At 56.7% G+C, this 21,141-nt stretch overlaps 2 protein-coding genes across 2 annotated transcripts; both read right to left on the bottom strand.

The window, feature by feature from the left end:
- Positions 1 to 8,056: 8,056 nt before the first annotated feature.
- LOC107049361 (adenylate cyclase type 10-like) lies at positions 8,057 to 11,281 on the bottom strand. Its single transcript, XM_040656198.1, has 7 exons — positions 11,214 to 11,281; positions 10,357 to 10,611; positions 9,566 to 10,104; positions 9,340 to 9,447; positions 8,996 to 9,174; positions 8,422 to 8,620; positions 8,057 to 8,316 (listed from the first exon to the last, which is right to left on the bottom strand). The coding sequence occupies exons 1-6, from the start codon at positions 11,272 to 11,274 to the stop codon at positions 8,431 to 8,433; spliced, it is 1,332 nt and encodes a 443-aa protein (XP_040512132.1). The 5' UTR covers positions 11,275 to 11,281; the 3' UTR covers positions 8,057 to 8,316; positions 8,422 to 8,430.
- A 494-nt stretch (positions 11,282 to 11,775) lies between these two features.
- LOC770187 (adenylate cyclase type 10-like) lies at positions 11,776 to 20,885 on the bottom strand. The gene is made up of 16 exons (XM_040655908.2): positions 20,226 to 20,885; positions 19,873 to 19,977; positions 19,238 to 19,276; positions 18,622 to 18,765; positions 18,000 to 18,205; positions 17,652 to 17,745; positions 17,403 to 17,491; positions 16,698 to 16,889; positions 16,376 to 16,497; positions 15,697 to 15,773; positions 15,248 to 15,437; positions 14,261 to 14,313; positions 13,892 to 14,045; positions 13,028 to 13,220; positions 12,642 to 12,728; positions 11,776 to 12,303 (listed from the first exon to the last, which is right to left on the bottom strand). Exons 1-16 carry the CDS (start codon positions 20,575 to 20,577, stop codon positions 12,016 to 12,018), a joined length of 2,385 nt encoding a protein of 794 aa, XP_040511842.1. The 5' UTR covers positions 20,578 to 20,885; the 3' UTR covers positions 11,776 to 12,015.
- Positions 20,886 to 21,141: the final 256 nt, after the last annotated feature.

The raw sequence follows: 21,141 nt of genomic DNA, 5'->3' as shown, positions 1-21,141 counted from the left end.
TTTCACAGCACCAGCAGCTAAATTGTGAGAATTGCCATCAAAGTCATTTCCTTGGTGCTGAATCAATGGTTTGGATCCGAATTAGTTTGAATCATCTTCAGATACATCACTGACTTCTTCAAGTATATCACGACGGACTTTCAAGGCCAGGCTCTGAGCAAGCAGACTGAGCTGTGATCCCAGTTGATTGCAGGGGAGGTGGACTAGATGATCTGTAATAGTTCCTTCCAGCTCTGAGGATTCTATAATTCTCTGGCTAGTCTACATACGTATGGACAGATACAAAACACATATGCTCCTACGTACAGAAATAAACAGAAATATGTGGATCTGGTAAAATATCTCGACAGCTACTCCTGTGGAACAGATGCATAGGATTTGGTAGTACCTGGGGAGTGTCCCAGTTCAGGGGAGATGCCGTTCATAGATGCTATGATCCATGAGAGCTCAGAAGGTCTCATTTAGAATCGCGGTCTACCTTGTGACTAAGGCGAGTTTCTCTTGTCCATAGAGTGCCTCTCGTCCATAGAGCGGCAGTGCAGTTTCCTCTTGCCTTAGAGACAAAACAAACAAACAAACAAACAAAAAACCAAAAACACAGAAGGAAAAGATTGTGTTGGGGGACGGCAAACAGGCCACCCCTTTTATGACAGTGGATAAATTCACCAGATACTGGCTTTGGGTTCTACTCTGTCCTTGCCAATGGAGTTGTATGCCAAAAATCACGGTGGCTTGCTTAAGGTTACTGGAACAGCTCCCACAAATGATATGTCTGCTACGATGTGCTGTCCATTTTCACTGAAATTCTGGTACGCCCATTGGTTAAGGTCTGTTCCAAAGGAGATGTTAGAAAAGCTTGAGTGATTAGGCTTCCATAGGGAATGGGCTGATTATTTAGTTGCTGTGAAGTTCTAGAAAGGCGGTTGTCCCACCGCCCGTAAGATAGTTCTAGGTGTTTCTTCAGCAGACTATTAGCAGGTTCGACGATACCATTGGATCGTGGATAATAAGGTGTACGAAATACACAGATTGTTCCTCCTTTATTCTCCCCATTCTTGCACTTCTTTGCTAGTAGAATGACAGCTGTTATCACTTTGGATAGAGCCAGGAACAGGTACAGTAGAGAACCATGTTGAGAAGCCTAGGATGGTGCCCTACCCATAGATCTCCAGCATTTGAAATACGCAGTCACTCCGTGTATTATTTCTACGTTGATTAAGATGTATTTGTACCCAGCACAGGATTTCAAAGGACTGACGCAATCAATTTGCCAGGTAGACCATAGCATTTTTCCTTTGTTAGTGCGCAAAGGTGGTGCTGCAGCAGGGTGGTGTGTCTGTGTAGTGGGGACATTTGGTAAGAACGGTTTCACAGTTTTTTCTGTTGAGAGGCTAGTCTTGGCTCCGAATAGAGCACAGGTTACGGGCTGACCTAAGCTCTGCAGAAAAGGACCTAGATTTCCTGGTAGGTAACAGATTTTCCGTGAGCCAGCAGCGTGCCCTTGTGGCCAAGAAGGCCAATGGTATCCTGGGGTGCATTAGGAAGACTCCGGCCAGCAGGTCAAGGGAGGTGGTCCTCCTCCTCTACTCTGCCCTGGTGAGGCCACACTGGGAGTAGTAAGTCCAGTTCTGGGTTCCCCAGTTAAAAAAACACAGGGAACTTCTAGAGAGAGTCCAGCGAATGGCCACAGAGATGAGTAGGGGCCTGGAGCTTCTCACATATGAGGAAAGGCCGTGTCTCCAGACATCAAGCCTTGCAGTCACCTGGCAGGCTAATGATGAAGCTAACACATTGGCTTAAGTTAGATGACTGGAAAACACATCAGCAGAAGTCATCGCCCTCTGCCTGCACTGGAAACTATGACATGAGGAGCAGAAAACCATGTGGGCAGTGGCTAAAGTATGGGACTGCCCATACAGTTTCTGGATATTCACAGAATCACAGAACCACAGAACGGCCCGGGTTGGAAGGGACCTCAAGGATTACGAATCTCCAACTCCCCCACCACAGGCAGGGCCACCAGCCTCCACACTGAATCCTGGACCAGGCTGCCCAGGGCCCCATCCAACCTGGCCTTGAACACCTCCAGGCATGGACAGGGCATCCACAGCCCCTCTGGGCAGCCTGTTCCAGCTCCTTACCACTCTCATAGTGAAGAACTTCCCTCTGGCATCCAACCTAAATCTTCCCTCCTTCAAGTTAAAACCATTTCCCCTTGTCCTGCTATTATCTACCCTTTCCAAGAGTTGACTCCCCTCCTGTTTATAGGCTCCCTTTAGGACTGCACACTGCTGGTTCATGTCCAGCTGCTCGTCCACCAGGACCCCCAAGTCCTTCTCCACAGGGCTGCTCTCAGTCTGCATAAACACCTGGGATTGCCCCGGCCCAAACGTAACACCTTCCATTTGGCCTTAATGAACCTCATTAGGTTGTCATGAGCCCACTTCTCCAGCCTGTCCAGGTCCCTCTGGATGGCTTCCCTTCCTTCCAACGTATCGACTGCACCACTCAGCTTGGTGTCATCTGCAAGCTTGCTGAGGGTGCACTCCATGCCACTGTCTGTGTCACTGATGAAGATGTTGAAGAGCACCGGTCCCGAGACCGACCCCTGAGGGACATCGCTTGTGACCGGCCTCCACCCTGACATAGACCTGTTGATCACAACCCTTTGGCTGCAACCAGCCAACCAATTCTTAATCCACCAAACCGTCCAGCCTTCAAATCCATGCCTCTCCAATTCAGAGAGAAGGATGTGGTGAAAGACAACACCAAAGGCTTTGCAGAAGTCCAGGTAGATGACATCCATCGCCTTTCCCCCATCCACCGAAGCCGTCACTCCATCATAGGAGGCCACCAGATTGGTCAGGCACGAACTGCCCTTGGTGAAGCCATGCTGGCTGTCTCGAATCACCTCTTCCTCTCATAAGTGCCTTAACATGTATGTGCCTCCTTCTAGGAGGATGTGCTGCATGCTCTTCTGAGGCACAGAGGTGAGGCTCACCGGCCTCTAGTTGCCCGGGTCTTCCTTTCTGCCTTTCTTAACAATGGGAGTAAGGTTTCCCTTTTTCCTGTCACCGGGGACTTCACCAGACAGTCATCATTTTTCAAATACGATGGAGAGCGGCTCGGCAGCCACATCAGCCATCTCTTCCAGAACCCTGGGATGGATATCATCCGGTCCCGTGGACGTATATATGTTCAATTTCATGAGGAGGTCTCCGACAGTGAGATGGAACCTGCGCCTCTCACCCACGCCTAGATCTTCAGGGTCCTGGCAGACATGGGGAGGAGCCGGACCACCCGTGAAGACCGAGGCAAAGCACTTCTTGAGCACCTCAGCTTTACCCATGTCTGAGGAAGCCAGCTGTCCGTTCTTATTTATCAGAGGGGGAACACTCTTCTTGGCCTGTCTCCTCCTGCTTATGTACCTGTAGAACCCCTTGGTGTTATTTTTCACGTCCCTCGCCAAGTTCAGCTCTACCTGTGCCTTGGCTTTCCCAGTCTTATTTCTTCACGTGTGGACAACGTCCCTCTATTCTTCCCAGGCCACACAACCCTGCTTCCACTTTCTGTCCGTTTCCTTCTTTTCCCTCAGTTTAAGCTGCAGGTCCTTGCTCAGCCCTGCCGGTCAGCCGCCTCCCCTGCCCCGTTTCTTCTGCTGGGGGACTGAGAGCTCTTGCGCTCTCAGAAGGGTGTCCTTAAAGAGCTGCCACCTCTGTTCTGTACCCATGCCCTCAAGGACACTTTCCCAGGAGATCCCACCCAGCAGTTCCTTGAGCAGCTGCAAGTTTGCTCTCCTGGAGCTCACGGTCCTGACTCTGCTTTTTGCCAGGCCTGCGTTCCTCCAGGTCACAAAGTCCACCAGGGCACGGCCACTGCAGCCCAGGCTGCCTCCAGTTTTAACCTCTCTAATGCTCTCCTCCGCACCGGTGAGCACCAGGTCCAGTAAGGCTTCACATCGGGTTGGTCCATCTATTACCTGGACCAGGAAGTTGTCCTCGACAGACTCCAGGAACCTCCTGGATTGTCTGCCACCCGCCGTGCCGCTATCCCAGCAGGTATCTGGACAGATAGCAGGACAAGAGCCCCTGAGCACGACACCTCCTGCAGCTGAAGCAAGAAGGCTCTCACTCGAGGCTCCTGTTGGAAATACCCCAAGAATTCATCAGCACGGGATCTCTGATAAAGCAGATTTTATTTGCAATTGCAATGGCACGCAGAAAACAGGATGACATCTTTTCAGCCCCATTAGCCGACGCTTCTCTCTTCCTCCCCTGGTTCCTCATTGGCTGAGTACTTCAGGTTCACAGTCTTCCCGACGCTCAACTAAACGTACAGATCCTGGCTAAACGTAAAGTGTTGCTAGCTAAGCGTATACTGCTAATTAATTGACTTCCAACCCTTGCTTACTCAACACTAGGCTACCACTCCTGGACACCTGCTCGTCCTAGGACAGAGAGAAGGCTGGAAGGAGGATGGAGGGAAGTATCTCTAGCATCCCTCTTGAGCCAAGAGTGAGACAGTTCGACCTCACGTGGAGGCCCTGGCTTCTCTGCTGCTTGCTAAGTCTGTTGCTCTTTTGCTAAGAGCCTCCTGGCAAAACAGAATAGCCTTTCAATACGCTTTGTAGTCTATCATACAAAAGCTGCAGCCTTTGTACTTGTTAATTACTTGTTCCTTACTTCACCTACCTACTAAGCATGCCACGACATGGAAAGTTTACCTAAAGGACGAGTGATGAGCACTATGAGAGACCCCCCTTTGTCGGAATGAAGAGAAACCCAGAAAGAACTGTTAGTACCCACAAAGGACAACAGATGGCAGCACAGACCACAAAAGACTCCTCTTGTTCGTTCCAACTGCAGAAACAGCCTTCCATTCCCACATTCCCCCCGGCTGATAGGTGGCGTTTCTCCACTGAGCCAAAATACGACCCCGAATGGTCTTTTCCAGAATTTCTTTGGACCCCCTTCATCCCATAGCAGCTGCTTATCCCAGCCGCTCTTCGGTACCGGGTGAAAATGCCCTGTGTGTGGCTGGATAATGGAGTCCACCTGCTTCCCCAGGGCACGGGAACACCGAGTTCCCTGGGCAAGAGTCGTGACCAGCGGCCCCCAGTAAGACAAGGCTGCCTCAAGCAGGGAATGGAATTCCACAGGTAACGTTTTTACAACACAAACATCGACCAGTTACAGAGACAGACAGTGACAATGACTAATACAGCAATCTGGACAAGGGGCGGGATCCCGCAGGAAGCTTTTTTGCTGCTTGCATCCCATTTCGGGGTCCTCTCAATCAAAGGCAAAAAGATCTCAACTCCCTGAGTCCCAAGAGCAGCTCCAGAAAGCAATTTTCTAGGTTGATCACACTAAACCCTTCATGTTCCTGTGGGATCAGACTCATTAAAGCATAGGGGTTCGGAACTTGTTTCATTCATTTTTCTTATATCTTGTACCAGCCCATAGGTACCACCTGCCTTCTGTGCTGGCAAAATTGGAGTGTAATAGGGTGACAGACAGAGTTCCAGAAGACCATTCTTAACCAAGGTTTGTATCACAGGCTTTAGACCCGTTATCCTTTCTAAAGGTATGGGATCTTGTCGCTGCTTCACAGCTTCACTTCCTCCTCGGACAGTTATTTTTTTCAGCGAGTAATTGTGAGTCCACCCCGGCTTCCTTGCCCTGCCCACACCTTTGCATTTATCTATTTTTTTCATCGTCGGCTCTTAGCAGATTCACTGACACCTTTCTACCTGTTTCACAAGTTCTCAACTGCAGTCCTCCTTTAACTATTCAATCTCTCCCCAGTGAATTGGTCCCTGCTTCTGGCACACAAGACAACTGCCCTGTGACTATTTTATCTCCCCATTTTAATTCAGCAGTAATTCAAAAAGTGAAACTATCATTCCTGATCCCTCTACCTCCGTTATTCTTAAGGTGTTTCCAGTTAAATTAAATCCCAGTATTTCATAAGCTGAATTGATGACCAAGAGCAAGAAGTGATCAAACTGTTCTGCTAATCCAAGAGGATCTTTCATTAAAGGTTTCGTTTCCCTTTTAAAATTTCTCACCTCTCCACTCGCAAGTGGGGAGTTTACATCTCCTCTGTCCCCTGATAACATTGGAACTTCCCTAAGAGGATACACGGAAGCGTCAGTGGGGATAATGGTGTTAGATTTAGGAAAGGGAGAATTTATAACCTCCCTTTTGCATTGTTCCGATTCTCTCTTAAGCTGGCAGAACTCTTTCTTTTCAGTATCAGCACTAGTCACAGAGCTCGGTTCAGGTGGGCTGTTAAGGGGCTGATCTGAGCCAGTACCCTGCACTCTGTCAGCTGTCTCCAGCCTCCCTCCTGTAGGTACAGGACTTGACTCGAGGCCAGGACGGCAAGGGGGGGAACACCGCTGCGTAGAGGAAAGTGAGTGAGTTTAATCCTAGGGAAAAGTACAGGGAGCACACAGCTTAAAGGATCCCGTCGGGGGTTTCTCTGTTCTTCCTTATCTACGGAATTTTATCTAGCCATGATTGACCGCTGCACTCCCTAAATCCAACAAGCAGCGTATGCGGACTCCTCCTGGTTATTCAGGCCGTACAACAACACGACATCTAATCATTTTCTGTTTATCCTTATCCCTGGTTCTTGAACTTCTCTTCCAGTTTTTCAACCTATTTCCTAAAGGACTTATAGCAGGCATGTACCGTCAAGCAACCCTTCTGGAAAGACGTTCACGTACAGCGTAGGAGTCCCAGACCTCGACCTCCAAGGCAGTACTTAATCACACACGATTGTTCCTACCTCGCTCTGTGCACAGAGTTGCCAGGAATTACCGGGTCAATCACACAACACCGCAGTGCCCGCTGTCCGTCCCTATCCCCCAGCTGTTCACAGATCTTGCCTCTGAAAACCATCCTCGGGTCCGCAGCCGGCTCCACAATGAACCACCGCTGCCACCCCACAGGGCTGCAGAAAAATGAGCGGGGTGCACCGTCCTGTGCTGCAGAGGCGGAGGCTCACCGTGGGCGACGCTGTTCCCGGGTTTCGGCACCAGACTGTGAGAAACACGCTCAAGATCAACAGTTTCTAATCAGGCAAAGAGCTCTGTGAAGAGCAGCTTATTCGTTATTGCAATAACGGGCAACACCTACTACTACTGCAGTAATAGGCAATCCCTACTGACAAGGGAGAAACTGCACAACTTGCCCGTGAAATCCATTCCGTGACATACCCTGGGTCCGATGCAGGTCAAGCCTCTCCTGGCACTCACTGGTTGAGCATCCCAGGCTCACAGTCCTCCGACGCTGTTGCTACGTTACACTTCTACGCAATGTCTGCTACCAACCTATTGTCTTTGGGTATGTTCTGTACCTTTGATGGCGATTGGAGGACAATCTTTTCAACAACTCACTTTCAACTTAGCACACTCGTTCCGGCCTGTACCGGACTCTCCCCTACCCTATAGAGTTACCTGACCTAGTGCCTGCGCCAACTGTACCTAGGTCAGATCACCCCAGCCTCAACTTTACTCTGTTCAGGAGCTTTCTTTGTGAAAGGCAACTTATCCTGTGCTACATACGGAAATACTGGAAATCTCCACTGCAAAAACACAATCTACTTCTCGCGCTTACGACTTACGGCTTCCCTGTTCCCAACATACCTGGTCCGCAGCCGGGGCTCTTTCCCTGCTCCATGGTGGATGTGTTGGCCCAGGGAGTCTTCTCCGAGAATCTCTCGGGGCGCACCAGAAGTGCCTCCTGGGCCGACCAGCCCCACGGCCCAGCAAAGAGCCTCCTGGCTGGCTCGCCAAATTGGCGTGCGGAATCACACTCTATAACCACAGAGTAGTTATAAAGCAGGTATGTTTACTCAGTGCTGCGCACACGCCGGATGCAGGGGGGTAATCCCTCCAAGCCTGCATACCACAGGTCAGGAAAGGCACACACTTCAAAAACAAGCTGCTTACATATGCACTAGCTGTCCAAGAAGAGGCTGGGTTATTACGATGAGTCCCCCTTCCACAAGATTGACATTTCCCCCTTCCCCCCCGGCCCCACGTCTCAGTTCTTTTACGCATGCGTGGTATCTCTTGCTGGTTGTCTGGTGGTCTTTCTGATGAAGGCCATGGTCTTCCTCACTGTATTCTTTCACCTGGCTTTGGCCGGTCCTCTCATCGGCTACAACTCCGTCCACCAATTTGTTGCTTCTTTGTTAATTTGTGGTTTACTGTCCTAGCCTGCTGTCTGCATTCCAGACGTAGGGTACCTGAACGGTGTCACTTGGAGGAACAGGAGACCCGCTGTCTGCACTCGTTGTCTAAGCCTGTAGAAAAGCATCGGTTATCGGCAGCCAAAAGCTGGCTTCACAAGGCCACATCTGCAGCTGCCAATTCAGCATGCCATGAAAGCACATAGCTTTTAACCTGACCTATTTTCCTTAATTCAAGGCTTGTCCAATGTGTGAGTCTGCTGCCTGATAGGAGTGCATCTTGCTGTCCGTGTTGGCCTTCATGAGCGCTGCCAGGCGGGAGAACCTCTGTCCGCCAGATGTGCCCTCCTGGCTGTAGAGGTCCTCGAGCAAGGAGAGGCATCTGCTCCGCTGAACCAGCCAGGCTTGCTTCTTCCTCCTGCCACGCAAGAGAAACCGTTGGGCCCAGAGGCACAGCTGTGGAGCACTGAGTCAGACAGGGCAAGGGAAAGCAGGGCGGTGGGGCTAGCCAGATACATTGCTGGAAGAAGGGATTTATCTAGATGACTCCGTGACAGCATCCCTCAGCACAAGCTGCTTTTTACCCAAAGGTGTGCATTCTTCTCCTGTGCTGTGCAGGGGAGGCAGCGTGAGGCAGCGCCATCCCTGGCTCTACCCACACATCACGCCTGAATGCCTCAGTCCTGCTAAGGCTTGGGAAATGGGCTGAAACCCGGGCAGGCCTGGGCCTGGATGCGTGGGAGCAGGTACAAAAGGGCTCTTCCTCTCCCGCGTGGTCCCTTCTGTTGCTTACCGAGCCTCCTGGGGAAGGAAGGACGCTCTGCCTGTGGCCTGAGGAGCACGCTTCAACCCTTCCCACAGAGACTTGACAAAGGCCCCGGCACGAGTCCGGGGGAACCGCTTTTCCAGCAGTCTCAGCGCCTGCCTGCTCATTTCCTTGGCCAGCTTCACACATCCCACGTTACTGCAGACCTGTACAGGAAGAGGAAGGCATGCAGATGTGGAGGACTTGCCCAAGACCTGCAGAGACTGCAGAAATGGACCAGGGGCTGGCTGTGGCAGGAACATTCCCTGCCAGCAGGGGAAGCGTATGGCTGCATCCCTTCGGACACCCTCCGCTTTTGCCTGCCTCTTTACCTCTCCTTTGAGGCTGAAGAAGATGGCCTCCTCAAAGCGGTCGATGGCATTTCTTTCCTTTTTGACGGAGCTCCTCAGAGCCTCTGCTTCGCTCAGCTTCATGAGGGCCTTGGAACAAGCACACAGACAGCAGGTGAGCATTGGTGCAGAGCCTGCGGCCAGCCCCGTCAGCCCTCAGGCCTCCTCCCTGCTAATGCAGCTCGTGCTGGCTAGCAGGGTAACTCACCATGTAGCTGTTGGAGACGTGCAGGTAGGCAGCCGCACACTCCAGCACATAATAGAGGGCTTGGGAAGTGCTGCCCATTGCCCTGTAGTGGCGAGCCAGGGGCACAAGCACTGCTTCGGCGATGGCTTCGCACTGGCAGGAGCACTCGCCACCGTCCTCGGCCCGCAGAGTTGTCTGCTCGCCCTCTGCCAGAATCTCGCCCTCTGCAGGGTGGGTCCTGGCCCTCCTCAGGTGTTCTCCAGCAACTACCAAGGCCTCCCAGCTGCACCAGTCATCCTCATCAGCAGAGCCCTGGCAGCTCCCCTGCTTCTGGGGGCTGGAGACGCCGAAGCGGTGGAAGGCCACAAAGTCCCCTCCGTGGCACCTCTGGCATTTGTGCGCATGCTTCTCCAGGAAGGCGGCACACTGGCGGTGAATGTTCACCCTCTCCCTCGTGGGCCACAGCTCGTACGTCGCCTCCCACAGCAGTGGGGCGCAGAAGGCCAGGACGTCAGACTGTTGTTTTCTGGACCCCGTGTTCACGGAGGGCCTCTCCACCCCTGCAAGGCAATGAGTCCTGGCCTCAGCCAAAGCGGGGGCCAGACCTCAAAGCTGCCCCAACTGGGGCAAAGGCCACACTTGGGTGAGTGCTGCTGCCGTCTGAGCCCAGCCCGGGCTCCGACCAGCGCCTGCTAGCACAGTGGCAGAGGCACTTCCAACAGCCACTGAGAATCTCTCTCTGCACAAAGGTGTGTGAGCAGGGCCCTGTGGAGCCCCAGCGCTCCTGGGCTCACGCTGCAGCCACCACTTACCGCTTCCTGCCTGCCCGGAGGTGGCCGGCCCCTCTGGAGCACCTTGCACATCTTCCGGCTCCTCTGTGTTCTCCAGCCGCTTCAGGATGTTGTCCTTCACCAGCATGTCCAGCAGTGGATTAATCCACTGATTTACAGAGATGGGAAGGATGTGAACCAGCTGCTGGGTTGTAAACACCGGCCCTATGATGGCTGCAAACTTCAGAACCATCTGCTTCTGTAGATCCATCCGGTCCAGCTCAGCCAGCGCAATCTCTGCCAAGAAGAAGCAACACATCTCTGTCTTGCCTGTCCCTGAGCCTGAGGTTGGAGAAGCCAGATAGTTTCACCTGAGCAAACGGGGAGGACTTTGGCCTCCCTTCCTCAGGACGGCACCTGCTGGGCAACCAGAGCCCAGGGTTGATATCTTCAGGATGGCTCCGCTTCTCCCACAGTCACAGGCCACAGGAGCCAGGGAAAGCAGAGGCACTCAGACAGACAAACGCTCCCAACCGGTGATGGGGAGGGCACGGTCCAGCAGGTATGCACGTCCCACCTACTAGGGGGACCTACTAGGTCTGTACTGGGTTCATAGCCAGCAGTGCACACAGAGAACACAAAGCATTCTCACCAGCCCAGAGCTGGACTCAGAGCTCCCCCACCCATGGTGTGCAGCTCACCGGTCAGCTCAGAGCTGGTCCACTGCCAACAGGGGAAAACCACAGCCTGCTTGGACTGGAGTCACCTTCCTGGCTGAGCCCTGAGGCTGAGGGGGTGACTCTGCAGCACGCAGGTGCTCAGCCTCTCTCTCACCTGCACCCCAGGAAACGAAGCTGGGGCACAGCCACAAACTGGACGAGCGCTGCTCAGCTCCTCACCTTTCAAGGCAAACGGCAGCATGGAGGTCTCCAGGTTCACGTCTGGTCTGATGGCACACATCCTTTCTCCGTCAGTCCCGGTACCCGGGCTTGAGGCAGCTGTGACAGCGGGTGATGCCTTGGCTGCAGAAGACAGGGAGAGCACGGGGAGCATGAACAAGGAGCTGAGCTGGTGTTTTGCCAAGGGAGCAGCAAGGTGCGGCTGTGCGGGAGAGGATGCACCACAGCCAACAGCTGATTGGCAACAAGGGTGCTTACCAATCAGGCTCTGCCAGCTGTCCTCTCCTTCCTTCGGCCTCCCGGTGTGCAACAAGAGCATGTTGTTGCAACGCAGGGAGCGCAGCAGTTCCTCACAGTAATACGGGATGCCAGAGCTTCTCTGGATCAGGAACCTGGGCAGGAGCACAACCGACACCAGGGAAGTAAGGTGCAGCACAGTTCTGGTGGGTGGTGAGTCACTCGGGTCTCGTAGGCTAACCAGCCTCTTCAACATGGCTACGCCTGGCTTCTGGATGGGGCGTGAGTGCCTGGGGCCCCCCAGATCCACAGCGTTCCTGGGAATCCATCAGGAAAGGCTGCTGGACAGTGCCTAAAGCACAGAAGAGCAAGCCACGGCAACAGCAAAGGGCTGACACCATCCACACTCTGCTGCCTCGTGGCAGTTGCCCATTCTCAGCTCACACCTGCTATGGCCAGGCTTAAGGAGAGACCCATCAGCCCCGTGGCTGCCTTTTTTGCAGGGCGATTCCCAGCCGTGGTCAGCATAAATGCAACCCCTTCAGAAGAGCTGCCCGACTTGGCTTTACCTTGCCAGCTCCCTGGGGATGCTGCGCACTCCAAGCTCCTGGCAGGCTTTCCGCACCACGTCTGAAGCTTTCAGCCCTTCCAGACGAAGACAGGTGATTCTCTCCGATGTTGTGCTGTCCGTGGCAGCTTTGAAAATGTCCTCTGCTCTGTCACGGCCCGGAGCTAAGCTCATGACCATAAGGACCGTGACGCTTTGGAGCAGGGGCCACATGATAGACCAGGACTCAGAGTCCACGAAGTGGGCGTTGTCGACGAAAAATATGCCAAATTCCCCTCCAAGCACCTGAAAAAAAAAAAACAAAACAGGTGGTTCTGAGTGGAATCTGGTGGATTCTTGAGTGTCTTCTGGGGAGGACTTTCTCTCCTCAAGACAAGGGGATAGCCAGAAGCCTCTCCTCGGCCACCTCCCTCTCCAGGAGTTTAGCAACTTTGCTTCTGAGAGACTGTAAGGCCTCCTCTAACATCAGTTCCCCGGCAGAAGGAGAGAAGCTGGGCAAAGTTCTTGAAGGGCCATGACCTGGGCGCCTCATCCTGCCACCCCCTCAGGCAGCTCCAGCGCGGAGCCCGCAGCCAGCACGGTTGTTTGGCTCCTGTGAGGCAGGAGGAGGGAGACGTGCTCACCTTCTGTAGCACTTGCGTACAAGTCAGGTGGAACGCACTGTTCCATTCAGTGTGACGCATCCTGCACACCTCGTCTGTGATGGGAAACTGTCCAGGAAAGACAGAGAGGAACATAGCTGAGGGTCTAGGCACACCTATCCCGCAAAGCAAGACTGCAGAGCAGAATGCCTCTGCTCTTGCGTGCGGCCAGCACCAGCCCCTCTTCAATGCCACTTCCAGGTTGCTGAACGAGACCCAGGGCACATGCGTGGCACAGGAGCACCCCATGCACAGGGAGACTCCTGGGCACAGGAATCAGACAAGTGGGGTACGAGCCCCGCGAGTCCCAGCCCCGAGCTGAGCTGCTCCCAGCAGAGCATCCAAGCAGGACAGCCTCTCGCTCTCACCTCCACTAAGAAAACATCGTTGAGCAAGCAATAGCTGCTCTCTTCTATTGTGCCTTGGAGCACGGTCTGCAGGGCGCGCTGCCTGTCACTGCAAGTCTCACCGGCCTGGAGACCCAGTGCCCTGGCCACCAGCAGACGGATGGCAGAGAAGGGCTGCTTCAAGTTCTCCTCTGCCAGTTCCACAGCGTTGACCCTGCGGTGCAAAAGCAGAAGGCGCTGAGATCCAGAATTGCCTCCCGGTAGCTCCAGCCTGCCTGGACAGCAGTGTTTTATAGGTGAGCCGCCTGGTCCTTTCTGCAGAGGAAAGCGGGACTCTCCAAGTGCGTCCTGGAGAGGACCGAGCTTTCCACTCGTCGTATAAGAAAGAGCCCCCGTGGGCGGCTGCAAGCGGGTCACTGGGAGGGCTGGCCGCGGCCCCTGCGCCTCTGCAGCCCCAGCCCGGCTCGCACTATGCACCCCCTGCAGAGGCACTCATTGGGTTAAGAAGGAAGGCCTCAGCAGGTGGCGGGTCTGCGTCTGCCGCCCGGCCCGCAGCAAGGCTTTTCTGCCCCAGTGCTCCTTCTGGAAAACAGCCAGAGGGCAAGCAGCGCTTCTGAGATGGGCCACCTTGCTTCCCCTCAGCTCCTCAGCTGGAGCTCTTTCCGTCTCTTTGTGCTCGGCCCAGGGACAAAGGAGGAGAACAGTGGCTCACAGAGCCAGCTGGAACTCTCTGAGGAGGTGGGTACTGCTTGGCTGGGTCCGCAGCAGGCTTTTTTGGGAGGCTGCAGTGCAAAGGCTGGGCACAGCAGCACCCGAACTGCGTTCTGCAAACGCCAGGGGATGGGTGGCAGAGGGGTGCCAAAGCGACAGCTCCACAGTGCTTACCTGTGCCCAGCAGCCCGGCCTAAAATGGCCAGCTCGGCGAGTAAGTGGCTCTTTCCAGAGCCTGGAATGCCCACAAATGCCAGGACGTGTGGTTCTTCCAAATGCTTATAGGCCTCCAAGCAGAATTCAAAGCGGTCAATCTCTGCCTCCCGACCTGTGCAGACCCACAAGGAAATGAGCTGCTGCAGCGTGCTGAAAAGCGGGGAGCCCCTCTACTTCTCTCCCCCATCCCGCAGCAGAGAGGGAGGGAGGGAGGGAGGGAGGAAGCGGCTGCGTGGCGCTCAGCTGTGTGCCAGGGGCAACCCACAGCAGAGCCCCCAGCACTGGGCAAAGGGAAGCAAGTGGGCTTCGGATGAGTTCTCCACCTACCCAGCAAGGGACCATAGGGTGACCTCTCCTCGGCAACGCCCACGTCACGTTGTCTAGAAGGGGGAGAAGAGCAAACAGGAGTCGCCTAGTTGGTCAGAAGCTGGAGCACGCAGAGCCTGCTGTGGAGGAGTGGAGACCCCCCTCTCAAGCAGCATCTTACTCCGAGCATGTTCCCCTGGCCAAAGCTCAAGGTGACACACCAGCACAGCCTCGAGCATAAGGAAGCCCAGCAGCCACAGCACGACAGCCGAAGCTAACAAAAGTCCCTTGCCGGAGGCAACAACCAAAGAAATCCAAGATGAGGAAAGAAGCCAGGCTGTACTGCTGGCTAGCTGACTGCGTTGCCAGCCTGCACACGCAAAACAAGCCTCTTGGAAAGGAGGACCCGTGTCACTTAGCGCCTTGGGATGCCCAAGCTGCTGGCACCTTTGGCTCAAGTCTTGCAGCGGTTTCCAAAAGACGGTAGCGTTCGTGTTCAAAAGGCCCTCCACCGACAAGGTCAGAGCCGGGCCCAGAGGAACGGCAGAGGACTGAGCAGGAAGGCAGGAGGAGGCAGAGCATGCCAGCAGCCCACCTTTCCCCAGCGGAACACGAGTGACCCAGAGCTTCCTGCTGGGAAGCAGCTGGGGAAAAAAACCCACCCCATGCCGCAGAATGACCACTGGCACAGTCTTACGCGTGGTGGAGCAAAGCACAACACAGCAAGCTCAGAGGAAAGCCGCTCGGACAAAGCGCGCAAGGCTACCCTGTGTGTCCAAAGACAGGCCAGCCTTCCCCATCCCGGTGCCATCATTTCCACACTCTTAGCAGCAAGAGGCACAAGGGCACAGAGGCAGAAAGCAGACCCGCACCAGGGCTTCCGATTTTCTCAGACACAGGCATGGGAGAGCAGCCTGGTCTCGCTGCAGAACTCGAGCCCTCTGCTCGGCCAAGGTCGTACCCCTGAGGCCCCTCTCCCCTCACGTGCACAGCTCAGAGAACACTTACTGCTTCTCGGTGGTCCCCACGTATTGATAGACAGTGGTGGGACTGATAACGCCTTTCAAGTTTCTCTTTGGTAACGCTCTGAAGCAGTAGCTGGGCAGGCGAGAGGCCGCGCAGGTCTCTGCATCACAGGACACCATCCCCGGGTAGGCCACCATCATGCGGGCGGCCAAATTCACCTTAAAGCCAAGGGCTGCCACAGAGAAAGAGCATACGTCAGCGCAGTTGGGAAACCTTCAAGGCCAAGGGCAACCTCCCCTCCCGGCCACAAGCCAACCCAACTGCAGGGTAAGCGGACCCAAAGGGAACCGCACGTCTCTGAGCCCATCCTCCCGCCCCAAGGCCCCAGCAGGCTGTAGCGTGTCCTTGCCTCAGCCCAGCCGCCTCGTCCACACCGATGCACTGAAGCAGACCCATGCCAGCCTCACACTCCTAAGACAAAGGAGCCCTACCTGTGTGTTCAAACCTCTCGGGATGGCCAGTGAAGCCGCAGAACGCTGCCCCGCTGCTGACCCCAACAGACACTAGCCTGGCACACAGAGAGAGTGGCGTGGATTCAGCAGCAGCCCTGCTGCAGTCCTGCTCGCCCCGTTCCATCCCTTCCCACCTCTCCCCCCCCTCCTCAGCACTGGGACCACACGCACCAGCATGGGTCCTGGGGACTTGGAGAGCTTGGGGCGCAACACGCCCCGGTGGCAGGAGACGTAGGTAGGGCACATGCAGGACCGTTTGGAGCCCTCCCCCGAGGCCTGATGGCTGCAACCTGCACCAGGCCACAGGCCCTTCTCCTTAGCGGGGAGGCAAGCAGCTGCTGCCTGCACAACACTCACAGTGGTAGCCACTGGAGGTCGAGGGACCGGCCCAGGCCTTGCTCCTGGCCCCCTCGCCCAGAGGAGCCTGCCTCTGGCACCGAGGAGCTCCATGCCCTGGTGAGGGCTCGCTCCGACACGGTGACTGGCAGGCGGCACTTGGGGGGACTGTGCCTGGCTGCCGTGGGCTAACCTGTCACCTCTGAGACACCGCCTCCTTCCTGCCAGGGGCGAAGGAGGACAAGCCAGAGGGCACGTCTCTTGCTCATCATTCCCCTCGTGCCGTCCCAGGCAGCACACACGCCCCATAACGTGCACTCACTGGAGTTTTCTCAGGCCCATGGAGGTCATGTGGAAGATCTGCATAGCGCATTCCAAGGCGTGGGTGATCTCGTGGGCCAGCTTTTCTCCAGGAAATCCAAACACGCAGAGGAAGGTGCAGCCCTGCAAAGAAGAGGTGCAATACATCTTGTTCTACAATACCGATGGCCAGCAGCTGATGCATTCCACCGCAGGCACCGGGGAGACCAGCGGAGCTTCAGGTCAACCCACAGATCCCAGCAGCCGGGCAGAGCGGCTTCCCATTCCCCTGCTGCCAAACAGGCAGAGGCACCCCAGGGGTGCGATGGCTGTCACGCACTCACTTTGTCAAACAGAAGAGTTTTGTTGATTTCACCCTTGTGAGGGCTGATGATGCCTGAAATCGTGTTGCTGCAGTCACCGAGGCTGCTGCTGAGCTCGATTGCGTTGATCCTGTCAGCAAACTTCAGCTGGACAAAGAGGCTGGTGACGGGCCGTAGCTCAGAGCACAGCTCCAGCGGCACGTCCTCACGAAGCTGCAAGAGCAGAGCACAACAGCTTTGCCAGCCTGCTCTCCCAGGGGCTTCTCTGGGCCCACAGCAGACACCGAGGGAGAGCAGGCGTGCAGGCAACGCCAGGTGCTACTGGAGGATGGGGGAGTCCTCCCAGGTACCGAGTCCTGGCACAAAGCTGCTCTGTCCTGTGACACGTGCAGACACGAGGGAAGACTCTTTGCCCTCCCCTAGGCTCCTGAGCGGGATCTTGTCCCGGAGCCCCCCAGAGGCTCCCGCCCCCATGCCTGCGCAATCTCCAGAACAACAGCCGTGCAAAAGACAGAGGGAAGTCTGCCTCTCACCAGCCGTGCCTCTCAGAGGAGCTGCACAAGCGGACAGCTTCTGGGTACGTCTGGCCCCAGCAGCCCTGGCATCTCTTTTCCTCCGTCGGGCTCTCGCCTCAGACTGCACTTTCTTTTGGCTGCCCATTCTCCCAAGAGCTCCACACTGTTTTCTGCCCTCCCTACACGCAGCCGCCAGCAGTGGTGGCCATACCTTCCGGAGAACAGCTGTCGATAAGTACTTCTCCAGCCTCGCTGCCAGTTCAGAATCATCGCACATCCTAAGAGTCGGCCTTCGGAGGCCTAAGGAAAGGAAACGCAGGCCGTCACTGGCAGGGCAGGCCTACAGGGCCTTGGGAAGCTGGACACGGCGAGGGAAAGATTCTGCTGTGCTTGCTCCTGTTCGTGCCTGTGAAGCAGGCAGGGCCCACCTTTCCAGCCAGTCACAGGACAAGGAACTCACCCGTCCCTTTCAAATGCCTCTCCCCTCTGGCACTGCTCAGCTGGACTACAGCATCTTTCCATTCTCGGCGAGCTAAGCGCCTCATTCCCACAACCTGAAGACACACAGGAGGAAAGGAATGCCACTGGCCTCCCCAGAAGCCCCAGGGCACGGGGCTTGCCCCTCCACTCTCACTTCCCAGAGAAGGGCAAGCCCACCTCTCTGGACTTTCAGCTGAGGTGCAAGGCCAACAGCTTCGGCTCTCTGCCTACGCTTACGGTTACGGCTGTGGCCACGTTCAGCCTCTCAGCCGCCTCCCCACCCAGGTGCGGGTCTTCCAAAGGGCTCCAGGACACCCCATCCACTCACCTTCACGGCCCCTTTGCCAGCAAGAGGCTTGGCCCTGATTCGCTGCTGATCACACAGCTCCCAGCAGGTCTGTGACAGCACTACCTCATGGGCAGCCGAAAGCTTTTGGGCCTTGACAACTTCGTCCAGGGCTCCGCTGCAGACGAAGAAGAACTGACGATCCCCGCCTCTGACGGACATGAAGGAGAGCATCCCGGCGGAGATCCCTGGGGAGAGAGAGACCAGCGGCGTGAACACAGGGAACCTTTGGAACTCGGCGGCCCCCAGCTGCACAGAGGCTCAGCTGACACCCAGCCTGGAGACAGGCCCAGGGAAGGGAAGGGCCTCGTGCGTCCTTCTCGGGCCCATACCGCCACGGGTCCCAGAAACGGGCGTTTCTACCTCCCAGCGGGGTCAGACGTTGGGGCCCCCATGGACGGAGCAGGCTGTGCTCTGGGACCCTCACTGGGAGCGAGGGGCCTGTGCTACAGCTGACGCGAGGCAGGCAGGGAAGGAGCCCCGGCCTCCCCCGCCCTCGCTGCCTCCTGCTTGCCCTGCAAATGCTGGCAGGGGAGGCTATCCATTGGCTCTGGAGGGTACTGGGGCTGTGCATGTGGCACAGCTGAGCCATCTGTGCCCGTACCTATCTTCAGGTGGAGCTTGAGACCACTGTGCGTGTCATAAGTGCCGTACTTCTTCTGGACCTTCCTGCAGCACTGCAGCGCCAGGTTGATGGCCGTAGGCAGCTGAGGCCCTGCTGCTCTCCACAGCACCAGCATGGCATCCCCTGGGGAAAGCGAGGGGCTGGTGAAGGCTCTCCCGAGGGCTGACTCTCCCTCAGTTGCATCCAGCCGCAGGGACAGCAGCAGGCAGCTGGCCGGCGTGCCGAGGAAGAGGGGATTGTGGGAGGGTGGCATCCTGAAGGACCTCCGGGGCAGCCTGGCCTCAGGGACCCCTCCCATCTGCTGGGCCAGCCACAGCAACCTCCAGGGCAGCAGAGCAAGAGGGTGGGTGGTGGGGGACAGCAGTGAGGCCAACACTCCCCACCGCGAGCGCCCCTCGGCACTGAAAGACGGGGCTCCCTGCCCCCCCCACTCCCCCACCCCCCACTTCTCCTGCAGGGAGAAGCCCTGCTCAAAGCTGGAGGCAAAGCAGTTCCCCTTTGCTCTCCGCAAAAAGCAGAGTGGAACCCAGGAGGCTTCCGTGGGAGACGCTGCGCATCAGCAGGACACCGACTCTGCCTCCTCCTATGTACACACCTGCAAACTTCAGGATGTCTCCTCCAAAAGCCAGCACCTCTGCAGACAAAGAGAAGGAAAAGCAGAGTTACAGGGACACCTTCATCCAGGAGCCACGGGAAGAGCCACTGCGCCTGGAGAGGAGCACCGTGGCGGTGCAGGACCAGGCCACGGCTCCAGAAAGCCCTGCTCCCAGGGCCGCTGCAGCCACAGCCCTGGAAGCCGCACAGCTAGCAGGGAGGCAGCGCCTTGAGATGCGGTGCACAGCGTGGTGGAAGCAGGAGGGCACCTCTGGAGTGCATCTGCTCCAGCTCTGCGCACCCCTCCGCTGAGGCGGAGACACCCGGAGCCGCTTGCCCGGGGCCACATCTGCAGGCCTCGTGAAGACCTCTGGGTGGGGATACCCCCCCGCCTCCCTGGGCAACCTGCGCCGCAGCTCAGTCGACCTCACCGCAGAGGCCTCTCCTTCTGCCCAGCGAAGCCTCCCGCCTTTCAGCTTGTGCCCACCACCTCTTGACCCGGCCCCACCAAAGACAGCCCGGCTGCGGCTCCTCGCCCCTTCCAGGCAGGCAGGAGCGGGCGGCCCAGCACGGCTCTCTCCACAGTGAGCGAGCCCCAGGGCTCGATGCCCGACAGCCCAGCAGCACGGCTCTTACGTTCCAGAATGTCACCCATGTAGGCGTTGAGGGTTTGCACCATCTCCTCAGCTCCTCTCTCTGGGCCGCTCTGCTGGATGCACTTCTCTGCCAAGGCAGTGAAACCTGCCAGAAAGACAGCCGCAAATCAGGACACCTCTGCGTGCACCGGTAGCTCACCCCTTCCCCGGCCCCAGCTCAGCGCTCGTCACAGCCATGGCTGACGGCCCAGGAGAAGCTGCCCGCTCTTTGGGCAGCACGGCAGGAGGCCTGCACAGTGACAAGATGGCCACCCTGTCTCGCAGCAGAGCTGCCGAGGGCCTGGAGCGTCCCATGGGCTCATGTCTGTGGGGGCTCCGCCACGCCCAGCCCACCTGAGACATCGGCCAGGAGCAGCACTCCCTCAAAAATCATGGGGTAACCAATGTCTTTGAACTCCTCACGGAGAAGGAGGCTGGGGAGAAGCACCACTTTCTTCCCCAGATCGGAGTAGTAGTACTTCCTCTCCCAAGCAGAAGCCATTGTCAGCGCCCTGTGGTACCGGGGTACCTCAGAACAAGACGACCGTGCCCCGCTGCGAGGGACGAGGACGAGACGCCCACCGCTCCAGGCGGCACAGTGAGCCCAGGGCCGCTCTGAGGGGCGGCTGACCCTCTGCCACAGTGACATCACAATCAGCGGGCAGTGATGTCCTCCATCGCCTGGGATGTCGCTCTGGAATGTCATCGCCGACCTCCCAGAGAGCTGCCCTCTTTGGGGCAACGCAGTGGGCTGCCAGCGCTGTCCTCTGTAGCCCGTGCGTGGAGCAGCTGCCGCCGTGACCCAGGCTTCCCCCTTGACACCGAGCCACGGCCTCCAGGGCTTCCTCACTCGCTCGAGGACAGCGCCCAAGGCAGGCTGGGCCCGCTGCCGAAAGAGCAGCCGCTTCCCCCGGCAGGGAGCGGCCCAGGGCTGTTCCCAGGACTCCGAGACGCCTCAGGCACGGCGAGCCGGGACCCGGTCCCCGACGGCAGCTGGCTGAGCAACGGAAGGGCGGGCAGCGCGTGCGCGCAGGCTGCTTGTGCTGGCTGTGACTGGGTGGAGTTCCTTCTCTTTGCGGTGGCTGTTACGGTGCTGTGTTTTGCAGTCGTGATGAGCGCCTCATCCCGACTGGGGGCTGGGCCGGTGGCCGGTGCACGCAGCCGGTAAGCGCGCAGAGTCGGAGTCCACGCTGAGGTGTCTGCTTTAATTCTGCACAGAATCAGGTGCTTGGCAGTCCTTTGCAAAGCCAGCACGCTCCCAGACGGAAGC

This window comes from Gallus gallus, chromosome Z, assembly GCF_016699485.2.
Source record: "Gallus gallus isolate bGalGal1 chromosome Z, bGalGal1.mat.broiler.GRCg7b, whole genome shotgun sequence".
NCBI lineage: Eukaryota > Metazoa > Chordata > Aves > Galliformes > Phasianidae > Gallus > Gallus gallus.
This window is presented reverse-complemented; position numbering and strand designations above follow the sequence as displayed.

Excerpts from the sequence above, each read along its gene's own strand:
- LOC107049361 (XM_040656198.1), bottom strand. The coding sequence starts at position 11,274 with ATGTGTGCCATCAGACCAGACGTGAACCTGGAGACCTCCATGCTGCCG. Across the intron at positions 10,612-11,213 it reads GCTGCCGTTTGCCTTGAAAG|AGATTGCGCTGGCTGAGCTG; the intron begins GTGAGGAGCTGA and ends TCTTCTTGGCAG. Across the intron at positions 8,621-8,995 it reads TTCCTTCCCCAGGAGGCTCG|GAGGAAGAAGCAAGCCTGGC; the intron begins GTAAGCAACAGA and ends CTTGCGTGGCAG.
- LOC770187 (XM_040655908.2), bottom strand. The coding sequence starts at position 20,577 with ATGACATTCCAGAGCGACATCCCAGGCGATGGAGGACATCACTGCCCG. Across the intron at positions 18,206-18,621 it reads CAAGCTCCACCTGAAGATAG|GGATCTCCGCCGGGATGCTC; the intron begins GTACGGGCACAG and ends CTCTCTCCCCAG. Across the intron at positions 15,438-15,696 it reads CGAGAGGTTTGAACACACAG|CCCTTGGCTTTAAGGTGAAT; the intron begins GTAGGGCTCCTT and ends TCTCTGTGGCAG.